Consider the following 21122-nt stretch of genomic DNA (forward strand, 5'->3'; position numbering starts at 1 on the left):
GAGACATGGCCGCTGAGCCTGCGCATCCAGAGCCTGTACTCCGCAACGGGAGAGTCACAACAGGGAGAGGCCCGCGTACCGCAAAAAAAAAAATGGTTAAGATAATAAATTTTATATAAACCAATAAAATTTCATAACTGAAGTGACTAAGAATGAGCAAAAAAAATTTAAATTAAAACATTAACTTTTACAGTAGCATAAAATATATTAGATACTTAGAAATAAATTTCATTAAAAATAAGAAGTATACACTGAAAACTATGAGACACTGCTTCATTAAAGACCTATGTGAACAGAAAAAATATATGTTCATGGATCAGAAATCTCAATATTGTTAAGATATCAATTCCTCCAAAATTGATCCACAAATTCAACACAATCCCAACTCAAATACAAGCAAGCTATTTTGTAGAAATTGGCAAGCAGCTCCCACAGGAACCCGGCCTGAGGAGCAGTGGCAGGAGCTTCGAGACTACGGTGGCGCGAAAGCCGAGTGGAGGAAAGGCTCTTGGTGCTGCAGCCAGGAGTCAGTGCTGTGCCTCTGAGCTGGGAGAGCCAACTTCAGGACACTGGTCAACAAGAGACCTCCCAGCTCCACATAATATCAAACAGCGAAAATCTCCCAGAGATCCTCATCTCAACGCCAGGACCCAACTTCACTCAACGACCAGCAAGCTACAGTGCTGGACACCCTATGCCAAATAACTAGCAAAAGAGGAACACAACCCCACCCATTAGCAGAGAGGCTGTCTAAAATCATAATAAGTCCACAGACACCCCAAAACACACCACCAGACGTGGACCTACCCACCAGAAAGACAAGATCCAGCCTCATCCACCAGAACACAGGCACTAGTTCCCTCCACCAGGAAGCCTACACAACCCACTGAACCAACCTTAGCCACTGGTGACAGACACCAAAAACAACGGGAACTACGAACCTGCAGCCTGCAAAAAGGAGACCCCAAACACAGTAAGATAAGCAAAATGAGAAGACAGAAAAACTCACCACAAATGAAGGAACAAGATAAAAACCCACCAGACCTAACAAATAAAAGGAAATAGGCAGTCTACCTGAAAAAGAATTCAGAATAATGATAGTAAAGATGATCCAAAATCTTGGAAACAGAATAGACAAAATGCAAGAAACATTTAACAAGGACCTAGAAGAACTAAAGATGAAACAAACAACAATGAACAACACAATAAATGAAATGAAAAATACTCTAGATGGGATCAATAGCAGAAAAACTGAGACAGAAGATAGGATAAGTGACCTGGAAGATAAAATAGTGGAAATAACTACTGCAAACCAGAATAAAGAAACCAGAATAAAAAGAAGTGAGGACAGTCTCAGAGACCTCTGGGACAACATTAAATGCACCGACATTCGAATTATAGGGGTTCCAGAAGAAGAAGAGAAAAAGAAAGGGACTGAGAAAAATATTTGAAGAGATTATAGTTGAAAACTTCCCTAATAGGGGAAAGGAAATAGTTAATCAAGTCCAGGAAGCACAGAGAGTCCCATACAGGATAAATCCAAGGAGAAATACGCCAAGACACATATTAATCAAACTGTCAAAAATTAAAAACAAAGAAAGCATATTAAAAGCAGCAAGGGAAAAACAACAAATAACACACAAGGGAATCCCCATAAGGTTAACAGCTGATCTTTCAGCAGAAACTCTGCAAGCCAGAAGGGAGTGGCAGGACACATTTAAAGTGATGAAGGAGAAAAACCTGCAACCAAGATTACTCTACCCAGCAAGGATCTCATTCAGATTTGATGGAGAAATTAAAACCTTTACAGACAAGCAAAAGTTGAGAGAGTTCAGCACCACCAAACCAGCTTTACAACAAATGCTAAAGGAACTTCTCTAGGCAAGAAACACAAGAGAAGGAAAAGAATTACAATAACGAACCCAAAACAATTTAGAAAATGGGAATAGGAACATACATATCGATAATTACCTTAAATGTAAATGGACTAAATGCTCCCACCAAAAGACACAGATTGGCTGAATGGATACAAAAACAAGACCCATATATATGCTGTCTACAAGAGATCCACTTCAGACCTAGAGACACATACAGACTGAAAGTAAGGGGATGGAAAAAGATATTCCATGCAAATGGAAACCAAAAGAAAGCTGGAGTAGCAATTCTCATATCAGACAAAATAGACTTTAAAATAAAGACTATTACAAGGGACAAAGAAGGACACTATATAATGATCAAGGGATCGATCCAAGAAGAAGATATAACAATTGTAAATATTTATGCACCCAACATATAGGAGCACCTCAATACATAAGGCAAATACTAACAGCCATAAAAGGGGAAATCAACAGTAACACATTCATAGAAGGGGACTTTAACACCCCACTTTCACCAATGAACAGATCATCCAAAATGAAAATAAATAAGGAAACACAAGCTTTAAATGATACATTAAACAAGATGGACTTTATTGATATTTATAGGACACTCCAACCAAAAACAACAGAATACACATTTTTCTCAAGTGCTCATGGAACATTCTCCAGGATAGATCATATCTTGGGTCACAAATCAAGCCTTGGTTATTTTAAGAAAATTAATATGGTATCAAGTATCTTTTGTGACCACAACACTATGAGACTAGATATCAATTACAGGAAAAGATCTGTAAAAAATACAAACACATGGAGGCTAAACAATACACTACTTAATAACGAAGTGATCACTGAAGAAATCAAAGAGGAAATCAAAAATACCTAGAGGGCTTCCCTGGTGGCACAGTGGTTGAGAGTCCGCCTGCCAATGCAGGGGACGCGGGTTCGCGCACCAGTCCGGGAAGATCCCACGTGCCTCGGAGCGGCTGGGCCCGTAAGCCATGGCCGCTGGGCCTGCGCGTCCGGAGCCTGTGCTCTGCAACGGGAGAGGCCACAACCGTGAGAGGCCCACGTATTGGGGGGGAAAAAAAATACCTAGAAACAAATGACAATGGAGACACAACGACCCAAAACCTACGGAAAGCAGCAAAAGCAGTTCTAAGAGGGAAGTTTATAGCAATACAAGCCCACCTTAAGAAACAGGAAACATCTCGAATAAACAACCTAACCTTGCACCTAAAGCAATTAGAGAAAGAAGAACAAAAAAACCCCAAAGTTAGCAGAAGGAAAGAAATCATAAAAATCAGATCAGAAATAAATGAAAAAGAAATGAAGGAAACGATTGCAAAGATCACTAAAACTAAAAGCTGGTTCTTTGAGAAGATAAACAAAATTGATAAACCATTAGCCAGAGTCATCAAAGAAAAAAGGGAGAAGATTCAAATCAATAGAATTAGAAATGAAAAAGGAGAAGTAACAACTGACACTGCAGAAATACAAAGGATCATGAGAAATACAAAGGATCACATGAGAGATTACTACAAGCAACTCTATGCCAATAAAATGGACAACCTGGAAGAAATGGACAAATTCTTAGAAATGCACAACCTGCCAAGACTGAATCAGGAAGAAATAGAAAATATGAACAGACCAATCACAAGCACTGTAATTGAAACTGTGATTGAAAATCTTCCAACAAACAAAAGCCCAGGACCAGATGGCTTCACAGGTGAATTCTATCAAACATTTAGAGAAGAGCTAACACCTATCCTTGTCAAACTCTTCCAAAATATAGCAGAGGGAGGAACACTCCCAAATTCATTCTACGAAGCCTCCATCACTTTGATACCAAAACCAGACAAGGATGTCACAAAGAAAGAAAACTACAGGCCAATATCACTGGTGAACATAGATTCAAAAATCGTCAACAAAATACTAGCAAACAGAATCCAACAGCACATTAAAAGGATCATACACCATGATCAAGTGGGTTTTACTCCAGGAATGCAAGGATTCTTCAATATACACAAATCAATCAATGTGATAAACCATATTAACACATTGAAGGAGAAAAACCATATGATCATCTCAATAGATGCAGAGAAAGCTTTTGACAAAATTCAACACCCATTTATAATAAAAACCCTGCAGAAGTAGGCATAAAGGGAACTTTCCTCAATATGATAAAGGCCATATATGACAAACCCACAGCCAACATCGTCCTCAATGGTGAAAAACTGAAAGCATTTCCACTAAGATCAGGAACAAGACAAGGTTGCCCACTCTCACCACTCTTATTCAACATAGTTTGGGAAGTTTTAGCCACAGCAATCAGAGAAGAAAAGGAAATAAATGGAATCCAAATTGGAAAAGAAGAAGTAAAGCTGTCACTGTTTGCAGATGACATGATACTATACATAAAGAATCCTAAAGATGCTACCAAAAAACTACTAGAGTTAATCAATGAATTTGGTAAAGTTGCAGGATATAAAATTAATGCACAGAAATCTCTGGCATTTCTATATACTAATGATGAAAAATCTGAAAGTGAAATCAAGAAAACACTCCCATTTACCACTGCAACAAAAAGAATAAAATACCTAGGAATAAACCTACCCAAGGAGACAAAAGACCTGTATGCAGAAAATTATAAGACACTGATGAAAGAAATTAAAGATGATACAAATAGATGGAGAGATATACCATGTTCTTGGATTGGAAGAATCAACATTGTGAAAATGACTCTACTACCCAATGCAATCTACAGATTCAATGCAATCCCTTCAAATTACCACTGGCATTTTTCACAGAACTAGAAAAAAATTTTTCACAATTTGTATGGAAACACAAAAGATCCCAAATAGCCAAAGCAAACTTGAGAACAAAAAAATGAAGCTGGAGGAATCAGGCTCCCTGACTTCAGACTGTACTACGAAGCTACAGTAGTCAAGACAGTATGGTACTGGCACAAAAGCAGAAAGATAGATCAATGGAACAGGATAGAAAGCTCAGAGATAAACCCACGCACATATGGTCACCTTATTTTTGATAAAGGAGGCAGGAATATACAGTGGAGAAAGGACAGCCTCTTCAATAAGTGGTGCTGCGAAAACTGGACAAGTACATGTAAAAGTATGAGATTAGATCACTCCCTAACACCATACACAAAAATAAGCTCAAAATGGATTAAAGACCTTAATATATGACCAGAAACTATCAAACTCTTAGAGGAAGATACAGGCAGAACACTCTATGACATAAATCACAGCAAGATCCTTTTTGACCCACCTCCTAGAGAAATGGAAATAAAAGCAAAAATAAACAAATGGGACCTAATGAAACTTCAAAGCTTTTGCACAGCAAAGGAAACCCTAAACAAGACCAAAAGACAACCCTCAGAATGGGAGAAAATATTTGCAAATGAAGCAACTGACAAAGGATTAATCTCCAAAATTTACAAGCAGCTCATGCAGCTCAATAACAAAAAAACAAACAACCCAATCCAAAAATGGGCAGAAGACCTAAATAGACATTTCTCCAAAGAATATATACAGACTGCCAACAAACACATCAAAGAATGCTCAACATCATTAATCATTAGAGAAATGCAAATCAAAACTACAATGAGATATCATCTCACACCAGTCAGAATGGCCATCATCAAAAAATCTAGAAACAATAAATGCTGGAGAGGGTGTGGAGAAATGGGAACACTCTTGCTCTGCTGGTGGGAATGTGAATTGGTACAGCCACTATGGAGAATAGTATGGAGATTCCTTAAAAAACTACAAATAGAACTAACATATGACCCAGCAATCCCACTACTGGGCATATACCCTGAGAAAACCATAATTCAAAAAGAGTCATGTACCAAAATGCTCATTGCAGCTCTATTTACAATAGCCCAGAGATGGAAACAACCTAAGTGCCCATCTTTGGATGAATGGATAAAGGAGATGTGGCACATATATACAATGGAATATTACTCAGCCATAAAGAGAAATGAAATTGAGCTATTTGTAATGAGGTGGATAGACCTAGAGTCTGTCATACAGAGTGAAGTAAGTCAGAAAGAGAAAGACAAGTACCGTTCGCTAACACATATATATGGAATTTAAGAAAAAAAAAAATGTCATGAAGAACCGAGCGGTAAGACAGGAATAAAGACACAGACCTACTAGAGAACGGACTTGAGGATATGGGGAGGGGGAAGGGTGAGCTGTGACAAAGCGAGAGAGAGGCATGGACATATATACACTACCAAACGTAAAATAGATAGCTAGTGGGAAGCAGCTGCATAGCACAGGGAGATCAGCTCGGTGCTTTGTGACCACCTGGATGGGTGGGATAGGGAGTGTGGGAGGGAGGGAGACGCAAGAGGGAAGAGATATGGGAACATATGTATACGTATAACTGATTCACTCTGTAATAAAGGAGAAACTAACACACCACTGTAAAGCAATTTTACCCCAATAAAGAGGTTAAAAAAAAAAAAGAGAGAAATTCGCGAGCAAAGGACCTGGAACACCCAAAACAGCTCTGAAAATGAAGAACAGAGTTGGAGGACTCGCACTATCTGATTTCAAGACTTAGTGCATATATGGGAACGAATCTGAAAAAGAATATATATAAAAATGTATAACTGAATCACTTTGCTGTACACCTGAAACTAACACAACACTGTAAATCAACTATACTCCAATATGTTGATAAAATTAAAATTAAAAAATAGACTTACTGTAATCAAGACAATGGAGTATTGGTGTAAAGACACACATTTAGATTGATGAACAGAATAGAAGGAGTTCAGAAATAGACTTAAACATACATGGTCAGTTGATTTTTGATAATGGTACCAAGAATTTCAATGAGGAGAGGATAATCTTCCATTAAATGACACGTGAACTTTTGGATATCCATATTAGTATGTACAAATATATGTATGTGTATGTATGTATATATTTGTGTGTGTGTTTAAAAAATGAAACAGATCTTAGACATATATTTAAGAGCTAAAACTATAAACTTTCTAGAAGAATCATAGGAGAAAATTTAGGGATCTTGAATTAGACAAAGATTTCTTAATAGGACACAAAAGCACAAACTATAAAAAGAAAAATCGGTTTCATCAAAAGTAAAAACTTTTGCTCTTTCGAAGGTACTGTTAAAAAAATGAAAAGGCAAGCCACACAATATCAGAAAATATTTGCAAAGATGTATCTTTGTGTGTAAAATACATGAAAGACGTGTATTTTACAACTCAATAAGAACACGAAAAATCTATTTCTTTTAATGGGCAAAGGATTTAAAGACACTCTACAAAAGAAGATATATGGATGACAAATAAGGACATGAAAAGCCATTCAACATCATTAGTTATTAGAGAAACGCAAATGAAAACCACAATGAGATACCACTATATACCTAATAGAATAGCTAAAATTAACAAAACTGACAATACTAAGTATGGACCACAATATAGAGCAACTGGAACTTTTATCCATTATTGGCAGGATTGATTGCCACTTTGGAAAACATTTTGGCATTTGTTCATCAATGGGTAAATGGTTAAACTGTGAGATATCCATACAATTCACTACTACTCAGCAATTAAAAGGAATGAACTGTGGACACATGCAACAACATAGATGAATCTCAAAAGCATCATGCTAAGTGAAAGAACCCAGACATGAAAGAAGATATACTATATAATTATATTTATATGAAAGTCTAGAAAAGGCAAATCTATAATGATAGGAAGCAGTTCAGCAGTTGCCCGGAGCCAGGGTATGGAGTCAGCACTGACTGCAAAGGGGCAAAACAAAACTTTTAGGGATAATGGAAATATTCCACAGCAAATGCAGTTTGTCAAAACTCAGTGAAATTACCATAAAATCGCTAATTTTTAAAAAATTGAAGTATAGTTAATATACAGTATTATGTTAGTTTCAGGTATACAACATAGTGATTAAATATTTTTATAGATTATACTCCATTTAAAGTTATTACAAAAGAATTGCTCTGTTTCCCTGTGCTGTACACCCTTGTTGCTTATTTATTTTATATACAGTAGTTTGTATCTCTTAATCCCTTACCCCTATCCTGCCCCTCCTTCCTCCCTCTCCCCACTGGTAACCACTATTTTGTTCTCTATGTCTGTGAGTCTGTTTCTGCTTTGTTGCATACATTTGTTTGTTTTATAAAATAGCTAATTTTTATTGAATGTGAATAATAACAATAAAGCTGATTAAAAGAAATCAGTAAAGACACAAACAGGTCATTAACAAAATATGAAATTCAAGTGACAGATTTTTAAAAATTTAACGATACTAGTAAACAAACAATACACTACGTACTATCATTTTTTAACTGTTTAATTGACTTTAAAATGTAAAGAATGATTACAGTTTCCAGTGAAGAGTACCTGAAGTAAGCATTTTTACACACTGCTGGTGGGAGAGTACAAAGGTACAACTTCCTGAGAACACAGAAATGTGTTTCAACAGCCTTAAAAATATTTAGAGCCTTTGATCAAGTAATTTGAATTCTAATAATTTATCCCAAGGAAACAACCAGGATGGTACAAAAAAATTATGAACAAACATAACACTATTTATAGATGCTGACTGAATTATGTTCCTTTCATAGGATGGGATATTATTCAGTCATTTAAAATACATGTGCAGGGCTTCCCTGGTGGTGCAGTGGTTAAAGATCTGCCTGCCAATGCAGGAGACACGGGCTCAATTCCTGGTCCGGGAAGATCCCACATGCCGCAAAGCAACTAAGCCTACGCGCCACAACTACCGAGTCTGCGCTCTAGAGCCCGCGAGCCACAACTACTGAGCCCATGTGCCACAAATACTGAAGTCTGCACGCCTAGAGTCCCCGCACCGCAACAAGAGAAGCCACTGCAATGAGAAGGTCGCACACCACAACGAAGAGTAGCCCCAGCTCACTGCAACTAGAGAAAGCCTGCGCACAGCAACAAAGATCCAACTCAGCCAAAAACAAATAAATAAATAAATTTATGTTAAAAAAATAAAATAAATAAAATACATGAGCATGCCCTCCCCACCCTCCACCAACAAATCCACAGACATACATACACGCACGCACACACGCACACACACACACATTCACAATATTCTCCTTGGTGTAAAAAGCAACCAGTACCACCTAAGTAATTACTACTAAAAGCCCTTTACTGACAAAAAAAGGAAGCCTAGGATTTCAGATAAGTAAAGTAGATATATATCCACGACAATGTCACAAAAAGTGATGTTACTCTATACCTTTATATCACCGTCAATTTTTTCCCATTCTTCTGCTGTGAAATTGGCTGCTGTCGCTGCAGGTTTCTCTCTCCTCAAAGCTCTACTTCCAGGAGCCAAGCCTGAAAGGCGCTTTTCACAAAATTCAGTAAGTTCAGGATAATATCCTTCCTCACCAGACCTTTTAAAAAATTCAGAATTTTAGAGTTACCACTTCATTTAGAGATCATATAGACCAGTGGTTTGCAAGCTGGGTTCCATAGAGCCCAGGGGTTCCACAGAGATCTCACAGTCTGCCCTGAACGAGGATGAAGGCTGAGCTGCTGCCTTCTCCTCACCGTTCTCAATTAGAGCAACCTCCACTTTCACATGCTAATCTATGGAGTACTGCGATGAAGGGGGAAAAAGGAGCTCCAAAGAAGACATCAATTTCCATCACACACTTTAAAAGTTGAATAGGGAACATTTTCTCTCCTCTTTAGCACACATATGTTCATTTTGCATATAAGGTAATTTTAAACTTATAAATGGAGATTCATTATTAGAGACAGGCAAAGAGTGAGACTTTGGACTTACTTTCCAATGAGGAGTTACTGTTCTAGCTCATTTTCTTTTTCCCCCCAAAGGGATAGGAAGAAAATGGCAGAAGAACAGTTTAGAACAACACACCTCTAAATTCAACCACTCAAGGAACAGAATTCCTTCCTTAGTTATACAGAGACATGTGTTCTCTTCTGCTTTTTTTTTTTTTAAGGAAAATCAATCTTTTCCCCATTTCTTGTGAATCTGTTTACTTCTAAATTTTTAGAAAAATAAAAATAAATCCCATTTTCAAAGTAAATTAAAAAAATAATCCCAAGTCAATACAATTTAATTAGGCTATTCATAAAACGTCTTTCAAACTCTTTCATCCCATAAACTTCCCATTTTCTTTTAGTCTTTAATCAAATAAAAATGAAAACGTTCTTATATGTTGAGAAAAGCGAGAGGGAAAACAATGATATGATGAGGCTATTACATCAACACTGGCTGGGGACAAGCAGGGATGCTTAGGAAGGACAGGAGGCTAAAGGTGATAAGAAAGAAAAAGGAAAAAAAGAAAGAAAAAGGAAAGGACACAGCAGTAAGGAAGGGCATCAGAGGAAAGAAAAGAGAGAACCACTGCCGAGCAAAAGGAATACTACTGATGTCCCGGAAATGGGCAGTTTGTGCTCACAAGTGCTTCTGCAGTAATGAGGCGATCTTCCAAATGAAAATCCCTCAAAAAACCCCAAACAGGTGGCACAGGTTGGTAGGCCACAGGGCAGTGTTTCTTGTAGAGTTCCCTTGACCACCTGCATGATCAGCCAGTGTGCTCGTTAAAAACACGTTCCTGGGCTCCACTCATGATTTCCTGAAGCAGAATCTCTAGGAGTGGGGCCCTCAAATTTGCATTTTCTAACCACCATGTTTGGCAAATATTAAAGTTTGACAATCACAGCCACAGGGCTCTTACCCAGAAAAGGCCTTGATTCCCTGACTTCCGGGGTCCCCCCCACCCCATCCCCCATGCGACGGCTCCCAGTGAGTCACCCACCTTTGCTGGCAGATAGTGTGAAGTGGGAGAGGGCCAAAGCACTTTATCAGCATACGCAGGTGCCTCCTAACGGCTGCTTTACCGGTTCCTAGAAAGTGCCAGGAAGCAAGAAAAATGCCCTCTTGGATACTAATTAGCCTAAGTCTTGTGCTGGAAGTAGATCTAGCCAGAACCCGCCAAACTAACCACAGGATTGAAACCACTATTTTGGAACCCAACATGGACAAAAACAACAATTTCAATATTGGAAAATCTGCTCCAAAATTTCTAATGTAGCTTTGAATTTTAGAAGTCAACAATATAATTAAAATTGGCAAACTGAAACATGATATGATTTTTAAACGCTTACCTGAGCACACAAAGAATTTTTTCCAAGTGTTTAACATCTGAACATTTTTCAATATACTTGAAATCCAAATGTTCAACAGGTATTTTAAATGTTTTTGTTGTTCCAAAGCCCCACAATGATGGATAATCTTTGGCAGTCATGGCTGAAATATAGTGTAGGAAAATAGTTATGAATCTAATATATACATTAATACTCAATTTGGATAGTAGGAACCATCTAGGTACTTCTGTAATATTTATTTTTCATTTCTATAGAAAAGGAGATGGAGTATTTCTTCTAAGGAGGAAGCTACTCATTGTAAATTCTCTCTCCCTGATAAGAACAGTTAACATTCATCGGGCTAAATTACTATATACCGACTTCCCTGGTGCCGTGGTGGTTAAGAATCTGCCTGCCAATGGAATCCTGAAGCCCCTGAGATTTTATGATTTGAATAAAATATGGTGAAAAACATTTGAAATGATAAAGACACCTCTTACCTAATCAAGCGAATTTTATTCTGAACACTGTTTCAACGTTTCTGAGAATCCTTTTTGAAAACTACCACTTGGGGGGGGGTGGGTAGGAGAGATTCTCAAGACCACTAAACGTTAACTCTCAAACTCCAAAAAACAAGTCATACAATACTTTGTTTGCTCTAGTTAGAACTCTTCCACATCTGTTTGCAATTTCTTTGCCTCTGATTAGAAAAAACTTTGGTCCTAATTGGCGTTAATTTCTTCTCCACCGTCCTAACCCACATCCATTTCCCATATTTCCTAATCAGTATATCAGTAATACCTCCAGCACAAACTGCAATGGGCTAGTAACACGAAAAATGGTTTTCTTCCACCTAGGCACGTTCTTTCCAGCATCCACAGGGCTGGGCGCCACCTGCAGCCAGAGACCGGAAGGAAACGGCATCCTCCAGCAGTAGCAACGGTTTCTATGTACAGCGCGGGTCAGGGACTGCCTGAGATCCGGGAGTTCTACAGCCAACCCGCAACTGTCAAGGGGCACTTTAGGACTCTACGAAACTTCTCCCCATTCCTCTGCTTTGTTCACAAGGACCGGTGGCCGCCGCCAGAGCCCGGGAACCTCCCCGCCGCACCACCACCTCCGCGTTGCCGCTCTGCCCCAACATCCGCCACCGTCAGCCCCGAGAAACACAAGGCCCCCAGGCTGTTGCCCCGGCCGACAAGGACATCCCTCCAACTGCAGTCCGATAGTGCATTTGCTCCTCCGGGTCCGTCTTCCACCCCGGCTCCCAGAGGAAGGGATTGCGATGGAGATACGTAGTTTACTCCTGGCCTGCAGATACTCACCTGGTTCAGACCCCAAGCCTTGCGGAAGCCGCAGCCACACACCACCAGTCGCGCGGCTCGTAACCAAGGAGGGGCGTGTCGCCCCGCCCCACTCACCCCACTGTGGCACCCGAGGGCTTGCGGCGGACCGCCGGGGGCGGGGATTAGGGCCTCTGCGTGATGACAGGCTAGTCTCCGGTTTGCCATCCGGCTGATTGGCCTTGCAGACCCAGCTTCACTCGAACAGAAGAACGTTAGCCGAGAAATAAGAGTTGCAATTCCACGTGCCCTGTAATTTTCTTTTCACGCACACTTTGGTTTTTTTTCTGGTTACAATTATGTACATATACAATTATGCTGGATAAACAAGCAGGATAAAAACTAACTCAAAGGAAATAGACTATGCAGGCAAATGAAAATTACCACTATCATCTTCATAAAGATATTGCGTCCAATAATTAATAGATGGATTAGAAAGTAAAGTTGAAGAAATCTTTCACAGAGCAGATAAAGAAAAAAAAGGAAATCGAAAAAGATGAAAAAGTTAGGTCTAATATTAGATTTAAAAGATCTAGAGAGAATACTGAGGGTAGGAAGTTATCAATTTAAGAAAAATTTCCAGAATTGAAGAGCTTGAGTTTCCAGACTGAAAGCACCCACCAAGTGACCAAAACAGGGAAGGAAAACAGACCCATACCAAGGCACAAACTGCAAAATTTCAGGACACTGGCAAAGAAAATTCTAAGTTTCTAGAGCGAAAACAGGTCACATACAAAACATTAGGAAGAATAGTTTTGGACTTCCCCACAGTAATACAGAAAACTAGATGACATTCTGACACTGGGGAAGAACACAAGACAGGTCATTTCAGGCAGAGAGAAAGGCAGGAGCACAGGCAAAAAGGTCCGTTATCTGCTTAAGGAACTGCAAACATCTCCTTAAAACCAAGATTGAGAGGTGGGTTGAAGTGGTGACAGAGGCAGGAAAGGAGTCTATACTATTACCAAATATACTATTCCCAAATATACTATTCCCAATAGTTTTCGTTTTATCAAAATGGGAAGCTACTAAGAATTTTCAGCAAGACAGTGCTGTGCAATTTCTATTTTACAATGAGCAAGCTGGGAATTCCCTAGTGGTCCAGCGGTTAGGACTCTACAATGAGCAAGCTAAAGAGTATGGAAAACAGCAAGACCAGTAACTGAGACTAATCCTAAGACTGATACAAGCACCTGTGCAGAAAATGCTAATACTTTCTGTAATGGTGTTAACAGTTATTAGATTAAGAGTTTTTATGGAGTATTTAATTTTATCTTGCAGCAAACCTTTGACATAGGTGCTATTATTTCATGCCCATTTTACAAATAAGGAAAGTGAATCTTGGTAGTCACTGACATAGAACAAGGGACACTCTGGGAATACGGACCCAAAGCCTTTTGCCAAAGTCCATACTGTTTACTGTGCTCTTAAGTACTAACCAATTCACAAGTCCTATTCAACTTCAAAACATATCTCACAACCAGCTACTTCTCACTCCCTCTACGCCTACCCTGGCCCAGCCACCATTACTCTTAGCCTGAACTGTTACAGGTGGCCCCTAACTGGCTTCCCACCATCCCGTCCCTATATTGTCCGTTCCCACAGAACAGATCCAGTAATCTTTTAAGTTTGGGCAGAGGGTGGAGGGTGGAGGGTGGATGGATGTGCATGTATTTGTACACGTAAGGAGGCAACTTGTTTTTACGTGTTCTCAGTTTACACTTTCTCACTTTATGTGATATTTTAATCTTCTTAAAATTGGTCATTTATGATTTCATCTACTGGTTTTGAATGTCATTAACTTCAATCTCTGAGGATAGCTTCAGAGTCTAAAAGCACTGAACTATCATTAATTCCTTGACTTTGACAAGCTGAAGTCAAAAGAAATAAACTGGCCAGTAATTGAGTAGCAGCGCTGGATTTGAACCAATTTCCGTGTATTGATATTTTTGATGGACCTGCGTGTCTACAGCCATTGGTAAGCAGTTTAGTAGGGGACAAGTTATGTATTAGCTTCAAGCTCAGATTTACTGATTTTTATATTTATAGAGTACTATTCAAAAGGATCTTTTAAAAGCAATTTTATATCTATTTTACCTTTTCCTAAAACTGTCCAGGTAGGCAAGAGGTAAAATTACATCCATTTTATAGATGATGGGGACACGAAGAGGTAACTGAAACGATGGTCTTGAGTTCCAGTGGTTAATACTTTTCCCATTAAACCACTGTCTAGTTAACCAAATAATAGTATTCAATTAAACTACTGATACAAAAAGGACCTATGATGAAATTAGAATAGTTAAGAGCAACATTACCCAATGAGTTGTGGTTCAGGAGGCTGTCATAAAGAGATATTTATTGGGACTCTTGTACAAAAAGGACCAGCTGAAGAAGGAACATGGCAGGGCTTCCCTGGTGGCGCAGTGGTTGAGAGTCTGCCTGTCGATGCAGGGGACATGGGTTCGTGCCCTGGCCTGGGAAGATCCCACGTGCCGCAGAGCGGCTGCGCCCGTGAGCCATGGCCAGTGAGGCTGCGCTCCGCAACGGGAGAGGCCACAACAGTGAGAGGCCCGCATAGCGCAAAAAAAAAGGAACATGCAGAATTACAAAATTATGAAAGCCACAGTCCAGGAAAACCTGGACCAAGGAAGCACTCTTTAAAAATCTTGAGTATGGGGTGGGAGGGAGGGAAACGCAAGAGGGAAGACATATGGGAACATATGTATATGTATAACTGATTCACTTTGTTATAAAGCAGAAACTAACACACCATTGTAAAGCAATTATACCCCAATAAAGATGTTAAAAAGAAAAATCTTGAGTATGGTAGTACTTTGTATAGCACATAATAAAGTTACAGAACTTAATATTTGAGGATGGTAGTAGAAACAATGTTTTGTTTTCTTTTTTAAACGGCACAGTTGCACAGTTAATACTTTCAATGTGCGAGACACACAAAACTATTAACAAAGTTGAAATATATCTAATCGAATCCTGGAACAGATGGAGTATCTGAGCATCCATATCCCTATCAAGGCAAAAGCTTTAAACATTCATCCAATTTAGTGTAAACCAACTCCTATTTTTTCTATATCCTGAAAGCAGAGTTTTTTACCTTAATGAATGATTACACATGGGAAACTGCACCTGCCTTAATAGTCTGCTTCATCCACTTTACTTGGGGTTGATTTTGCCTTAGAGAAAGCAATCATTAAAGTTTCTTTTCCCTTGCCAAAGATTTAAAAAACAGTCAAGCATTATATACAAATACAGAAAGGCCTATGCCAAGTTAACAAATAAATTATAACTCAAAATAAGGTATGCACACTGATAGTAAGTGCGTTGGTATACTCTATACAAAATGAGGCTGGAGAGTTTACAAACAATTGGTGATGTAAAACAGTGGTTTCCTAGGAACTTACTTAATCAGACCTTTAAAGGGCCCTAGCAAACTTCATTTTTAACAAGGGCCCCAGATGATTCTAGGTTTTGATTAAAGTGTAGTTTGGGGAATCACTTTTAACCTTCATTGTGTGTCAGATTACATATACGATAAAATTAAATTACAAACCATGTAACTGAACAAAAATATCTTTATATAAGCTATTAATAGATACCTAAATACAATATGGTTTTTAAAATGAAATCATGTGTATATAGTTGTATTCATAAAGTACACTAATCAAAAGCTATATGACAACATTAATAGCAAATCCAAATCCAAATGAAGACATTCCTCTGTATTTCATCTTTCATCGAGCATCAAAAACCACCACTATACAAAAACTGAGTTAAGGACAAAATAAGTACATCAAAATTATATTAAAAATTTAATACTTCCAAGTCACTTTCTCTTTGCAATAAGCTAGTTATTTAATCTAAAATGCACAAAAGAATGAAGTTCACTATTTACTATGATAATTAGAAATGAACTAAAAAAATAAACTATTTTAATTATTAGCCCCCCTCATGATACGAGACCAATGCACCAAGAAACACTAAAGCAGTGTTAAAAGTGATAATTTAGTGATCTAAAAAACACTGGTAGTTATTACATAACAATTTACTCTCAGTCTTTCAGCTAATTTGTAAGCCTCACTTATTCCATTAGGTAGCATACAAACTCAATATCTGTATTTCTCCTTGTATCATTTAGTTTGCCCATAAACTGAAGCTCAAGAATGAGTACTTATATACAGAATCCCTGAAAAAATACACTTATGAAAGCCAAAATCAACTAGTATTTAGATTATTTAGTATATGTCTATACGTTGGAGTACTGGTCCATGAAAGTGCTAATCATGCCTTTTGTTTTTTTGGTAAGTAATCCAAGTTGTTACCATTTTTACCAGAAATTAGTCTTTGACTATCAAACCATGCATTATTTTTCACTTCCTCTTATCTCATAGTCATAAAGCTTAGTTAGAAGGATACATCTTTTAGTCCTTTTCTTGTACATTATTCTGTATCCACATTCTCTGCAACGGATTGGATCCCTTGATTTTATTTCATTTTCTGTGTGACATTCTAGAAACAAAACACGTTTATTCAATGCCTAAAAGAGAAATATTACAGACGAGCAAATTATCTTAAGCATACTTTTCACCCAAAGCACTAAAGTATAGTATACTCAGTCTCAAGGGTATGTTGCCATTACCAACATATTAAGGGAGAAAGAAAAAGAGTGGCAGACAATGCATTTTTCCTAGGAAAGAAAATGAAATCTTAATAAGAGGATTTTTTTAAAGATTGTTAAAGTTGTTCTGCTTTCTAACTTTAAAGATGACTCATTTAAGCCAAAGATAAATGCAAAAATTTTTTTAAAACTGAGGTGAAATACTCTTACTTTTGCGTTACTCTTACCTCCACAGATATATATCATTGGCTGCTGCTTTGGGGGTTGAACGTCCTTCTGGGTGTCCATTGTTGTCCCTGAAATCACAGACTCAAATATTTAATATCTCAAATGGCGTCCTCACAAATCTAACCAGGCCTCATGTTTCTCGGAGAAAGCTAAAAAGGTCCCAATTCCTAATCTGTGCTTTTTTCAAATCCTATAGGTGGGTCTAAGGAACGAAACAAAAAAAACAACGTATTGTGCATTTACCCCCAAACTGGACACAGTAATAAACACTTTACATACATCATTTCAATTATGCATGCTATTTCATTATAATCTTTACAACAATTCTAGGAGGTATTACTCTTATTTTACAGATGAAGGAACTGGGGTTTAAAGAAGTTAATTTGGGCAGGATTATTCATCTGTTAAGAGTCAGAGATTTAGATCTGACTGCAAAGCTCGCGTCTTCATTTAACACAAGTTCCAAACTTTAGCAAGAGATTGCCAAAAAACTGTATCCCTCAACAGGAGAACATGCGAACCGAAGATAAGGGAAGAACAAAGAAATAACTCCCAACAGCTAAAACGCCAACAGCTAAAGAGGCAAACAACCCAACAGCTAAAGAGGCAAAGGCCTAACAGCATCGACTCTATCCCCAGTCTCTCCCGACTCTAACCCCACACCAGACCTGTTTAGCCCCTAGCGTCTTTCCAGTTTTGGCCCAAATACCCACCCCCCCCAATCCGCCAATTACCTACCCACGCAACACGGAGAAACTTCCCTGCTTCTCCGAACAGATTCCGCCTCGCCGCTGTATGGCAGCCAACTTCCGGCGCTGGCTTATGACGCAAGCGGAGTCCCCGCCCCTTCCGCCCCAGGTGTGGCAGAGAAAGCCGAATTGAGTACCGGTGGTGAAGCTGGTTTGTTTTTTTTAGTTTGTTTTTTTGTGGTTTTTTTGCGGTACGCGGGCCTCTCACTGCTGTGGCCTCTCCCGTTGCGGAGCACAGGCTACGGACGCGCAGGCTCAGCGGCCATGGCTCACGGGCACAGCCGCTCCGCAGCATGTGGGATCTTCCCGGACCGGGGCACGAACCCGTGTCCCCTGCATCGGCAGGCGGACTCTCAACCACTGCGCCACCAGGGAAGCCCAGCTGCTGCTTTTTCTGTATTTCAGACTCCGGACAAAAGTGCTTGTTTCGGTCTCACCTGTTTTCACTTTTCAGGGAAGTAAAGCGTTTTAGAAGCTCCTCAAGTCGAAGGAGGTTTGTTTCTCTGACATATGAAGTCGGTAGAAAGTAACACTTTTCCAGAAGGGCAGAGGGTTAGAAGAGAAACCCAAGTGAAGTGCTCGTGGAATCCTAGGCTGACCGTTACTCCGAGGAACGTAGAAGAATCGGCTCCACCGCTGATTTCCACGTAGAAAAGCACTTTTCAGATTATGCATTTCCAGTCGTTTGATACCTGTGCCGGGGCAGTGGAGCAGCCGCCCCTATCCTTCCTTAGAATCATTTCGTTTTTGCTTTTCGCCCCTTTCTCTCCTAGGCTCCCGTCATCCCTGTAATCCCCTCCTTTTACTCGTTTTAAAGCACAGGTGGGCTTGCGGGCAGCTATGCCAATTACTCCCACTTAAAGCTAAGGGATTTAGGTAGTGGTAGCTGTCCATTGACCCTCCTTTCATCCCATGTATTAATTCCTCCCCAGAAGAACAAAACGACTTGTCCAGTGGAGGCGTGTTCTTTCAAAGATCAAAATTTTAGTGAGACTAGTAACAGTTGGGTTCACAACATTTGCATTTGTTTGCTTCTTTCACAGCAGGTATTTTACTTATATCACGAGAGAGAAGAAAATGAAGTTATTAAAATTTAGAAACTAACCAGTTGTTAATAACTATTTTAGTTAATCTGAGAAGCAGGTTTCTTTCTGCCCAACATGCACTCCTTTGGTTTTTATTAAGCAGGCTATACCGCTTTTCGGTCTTCCATCCAGCAACTTGGGAACCTTGAGCCTCACCTTTCACTTCCAGAAGGAATTCCAACTGGTTGCACCTCCACAGACCAGCCTGAGAGATTTAACTCGATTTTCTCAGTCTTCCTAGCTGCCGATTTTTAAATTTTCAGGAAACACAGTGGACTGTCCTGCTTCTTTCTCCACAGATAGGCTAAGATAGAACATAAATATTTTAATCATCAGCTCTCTTACGAAATACCCCTCCTCTTAGCCAAAGGGAAGAGGTAATCCAATAGAACAGTCAAAATTAGCTTCACTCAAGAAATACTAGGTAAAACCATTGTCATGATAAGAGAAAGATTATGGAGTGATCCAGAAAGTGTAACTTTAATCATTGCAAACTGACCTGGGTTCTGACTATGCAGCTTGAGGTTATCAAGATGATGCTGGTACATAACACAGTTTGTGGAGATCAGAATGAATCAACACATGTAGAATACAAATGGGTCCTGGAACCCTACAGAGGGTCAGGGTAAAGACAAGTTATAGCAAGGAGATCCAGTATTTCAACAAGAGTTCATGTCGAGGCTAGTTCCCAATGCAACATTCTCTTTCCTATCAGCAGGAACCAGTAATTTTAGGATCATTTTGGAGCATGGTCTGTGGACGCTGTTATCAATGGTGACAGCTAACTTTTCTTGAGCATTTGCTATGTGCCGGACATCATCGCATTGCTCTCTCTTAATGAGGGCATTTGTTTTGCCAACTTGGATACTAGTGTTTTTAAATGCTTACATTGCAATAATATGGTTATGGAGATGCAAGTTACTATTTTCCCCCTGAGTATCTGTTTTCCTTTTTCTTGATCATACTCATTTAAGTATACCTGCATAGCTTGACTATCATGGTGATGGAAAACCCTTTCAGTATGTTTTCCTGGATGGTCTCCAAAAGAAGTGTTAGCTCTGTGGAAAACATATGGGTTTTAGAATTCTGAGGTCAGTAATGAGATTACACCCAATCCAGAAAGGGAAGGGAAAAGGCCAAAGACTGTGATGTGTAAAGAATAGGAAAATATAGCTCAGTGGCTTAAATTTGCGGTATATGAGTAAAGCTAGGGCAAGCTACATGTAACTAGGTGTCTTTTTGCCATTTTTGGGGTGGGGAGGGGTGTAAAATTATTCTTCGAGTGAATAGAAGGGAGTTATGATACATTCTTTTACTCTTCAGTTGTAACAAAATATCTAAAGAAAAATTACTAGAGAAAGAGAAAAGGGCAATGTTTAATCGTGTTTTGGGGTCGTGTGGCTTTTATTTAACCATAGGCAAAATCCCCTGCCCTGTTTACAGTGGAGTGGGGAGCAGACCTTACACAAAGTAAGTAAATAATACAGTATTTTATAAGGTGATAAATTATATGGAGAAAATTCAGGAGAGGAGGCTTGCAAGTGCTGGGCAGGGAGTGGCAAAATAGAGGCTTGATTGTAATAGAGACTGGTTTGAGGACCTAGAAAGGACACTACTCATTCTATCTGAACGTGTGAGGGAGGTTTCAGGGAGGTGCCATCTTGAAGAATGTGTAATTCACCAATTCCTTGCCTTAAGTCCTACAGGTACCACAAACGTAACAACCTCGCACTAAATTCATCTTTTCTCCCAAACCTGTACTCTTCGCTCCTCACCCCCTGCTGCATGCAGTTCATTCAGCCAACTGAATCAGGTGTAGGTTCTTCTCCACCCCCATTATCTTCCAGAGTAATGCAGTAGTTTCCTAAGCCACCCTCACCTCTCTTCCTTCTGTCTTCCATTCTGCCACCAGAGTGGTCCTTCTAAAATGTCCTACATTGCCTGGGACTTCCCTGGGGGTGCAGCGGTTAAGAATCCGCCTGCCAGTGGGGGACAGGGGTTCGAGCCCTGGTCCGGGAAGATCCCACAT

At 39.4% G+C, this 21122-nt stretch overlaps 2 protein-coding genes across 3 annotated transcripts in view; both read right to left on the minus strand.

Moving 5' to 3' along the window:
• The window catches only part of SPAG1 (sperm associated antigen 1), a 98946-nt gene extending 87231 nt beyond the window's left edge, over window positions 1-11715 (minus strand). Inside the window, exons 1-2 of the mRNA XM_082674824.1 lie at window positions 11074-11715; window positions 9170-9329 (exon numbers count right to left, since the gene is read on the minus strand). Coding sequence (XP_082530950.1) covers window positions 9170-9329; window positions 11074-11213 — 300 coding nt within the window. The 5' untranslated portion in view covers window positions 11214-11715. The remainder of the gene's footprint in view (window positions 1-9169; window positions 9330-11073) is intronic.
• Window positions 11716-14734: 3019 nt separating this feature from the next.
• Window positions 14735-18099, minus strand: POLR2K (RNA polymerase II, I and III subunit K). Of its 2 annotated transcripts, none has more exons than XM_082674880.1 (4): window positions 17998-18099; window positions 17259-17327; window positions 16830-16922; window positions 14735-16170 (listed from the first exon to the last, which is right to left on the minus strand). In XM_082674880.1, the coding sequence occupies exons 2-4, from the start codon at window positions 17317-17319 to the stop codon at window positions 16148-16150; spliced, it is 177 nt and encodes a 58-aa protein (XP_082531006.1). In that variant the 5' UTR covers window positions 17320-17327; window positions 17998-18099; the 3' UTR covers window positions 14735-16147. The 2 variants fall into 2 exon arrangements, with proteins under 2 accessions (XP_082531006.1, XP_082531007.1); XM_082674881.1 differs by having other exon boundaries at window positions 17259-17324; window positions 18018-18066.
• Window positions 18100-21122: the final 3023 nt, after the last annotated feature.

The sequence above is a fragment of the Grampus griseus genome (genome assembly GCF_964374135.1).
Source record: "Grampus griseus genome assembly, chromosome: 17".
NCBI classification, from domain to species: domain Eukaryota; kingdom Metazoa; phylum Chordata; class Mammalia; order Artiodactyla; family Delphinidae; genus Grampus; species Grampus griseus.

What these genes read in the sequence shown, in the direction of transcription:
- POLR2K (XM_082674880.1), bottom strand. Translation starts at nt 17,319, where the DNA reads ATGGACACCCAGAAGGACGTTCAACCCCCAAAGCAGCAGCCAATGATA. An exon ending in AATGATATATATCTGTGGAG is followed by an intron (nt 16,923 to 17,258) that starts GTAAGAGTAACG and finishes TTTTGTTTCTAG; the next exon opens with AATGTCACACAGAAAATGAA. An exon ending in CAAGAAAAGGACTAAAAGAT is followed by an intron (nt 16,171 to 16,829) that starts GTATCCTTCTAA and finishes GTTTTTGTATAG; the next exon opens with TGGTGGTTTTTGATGCTCGA.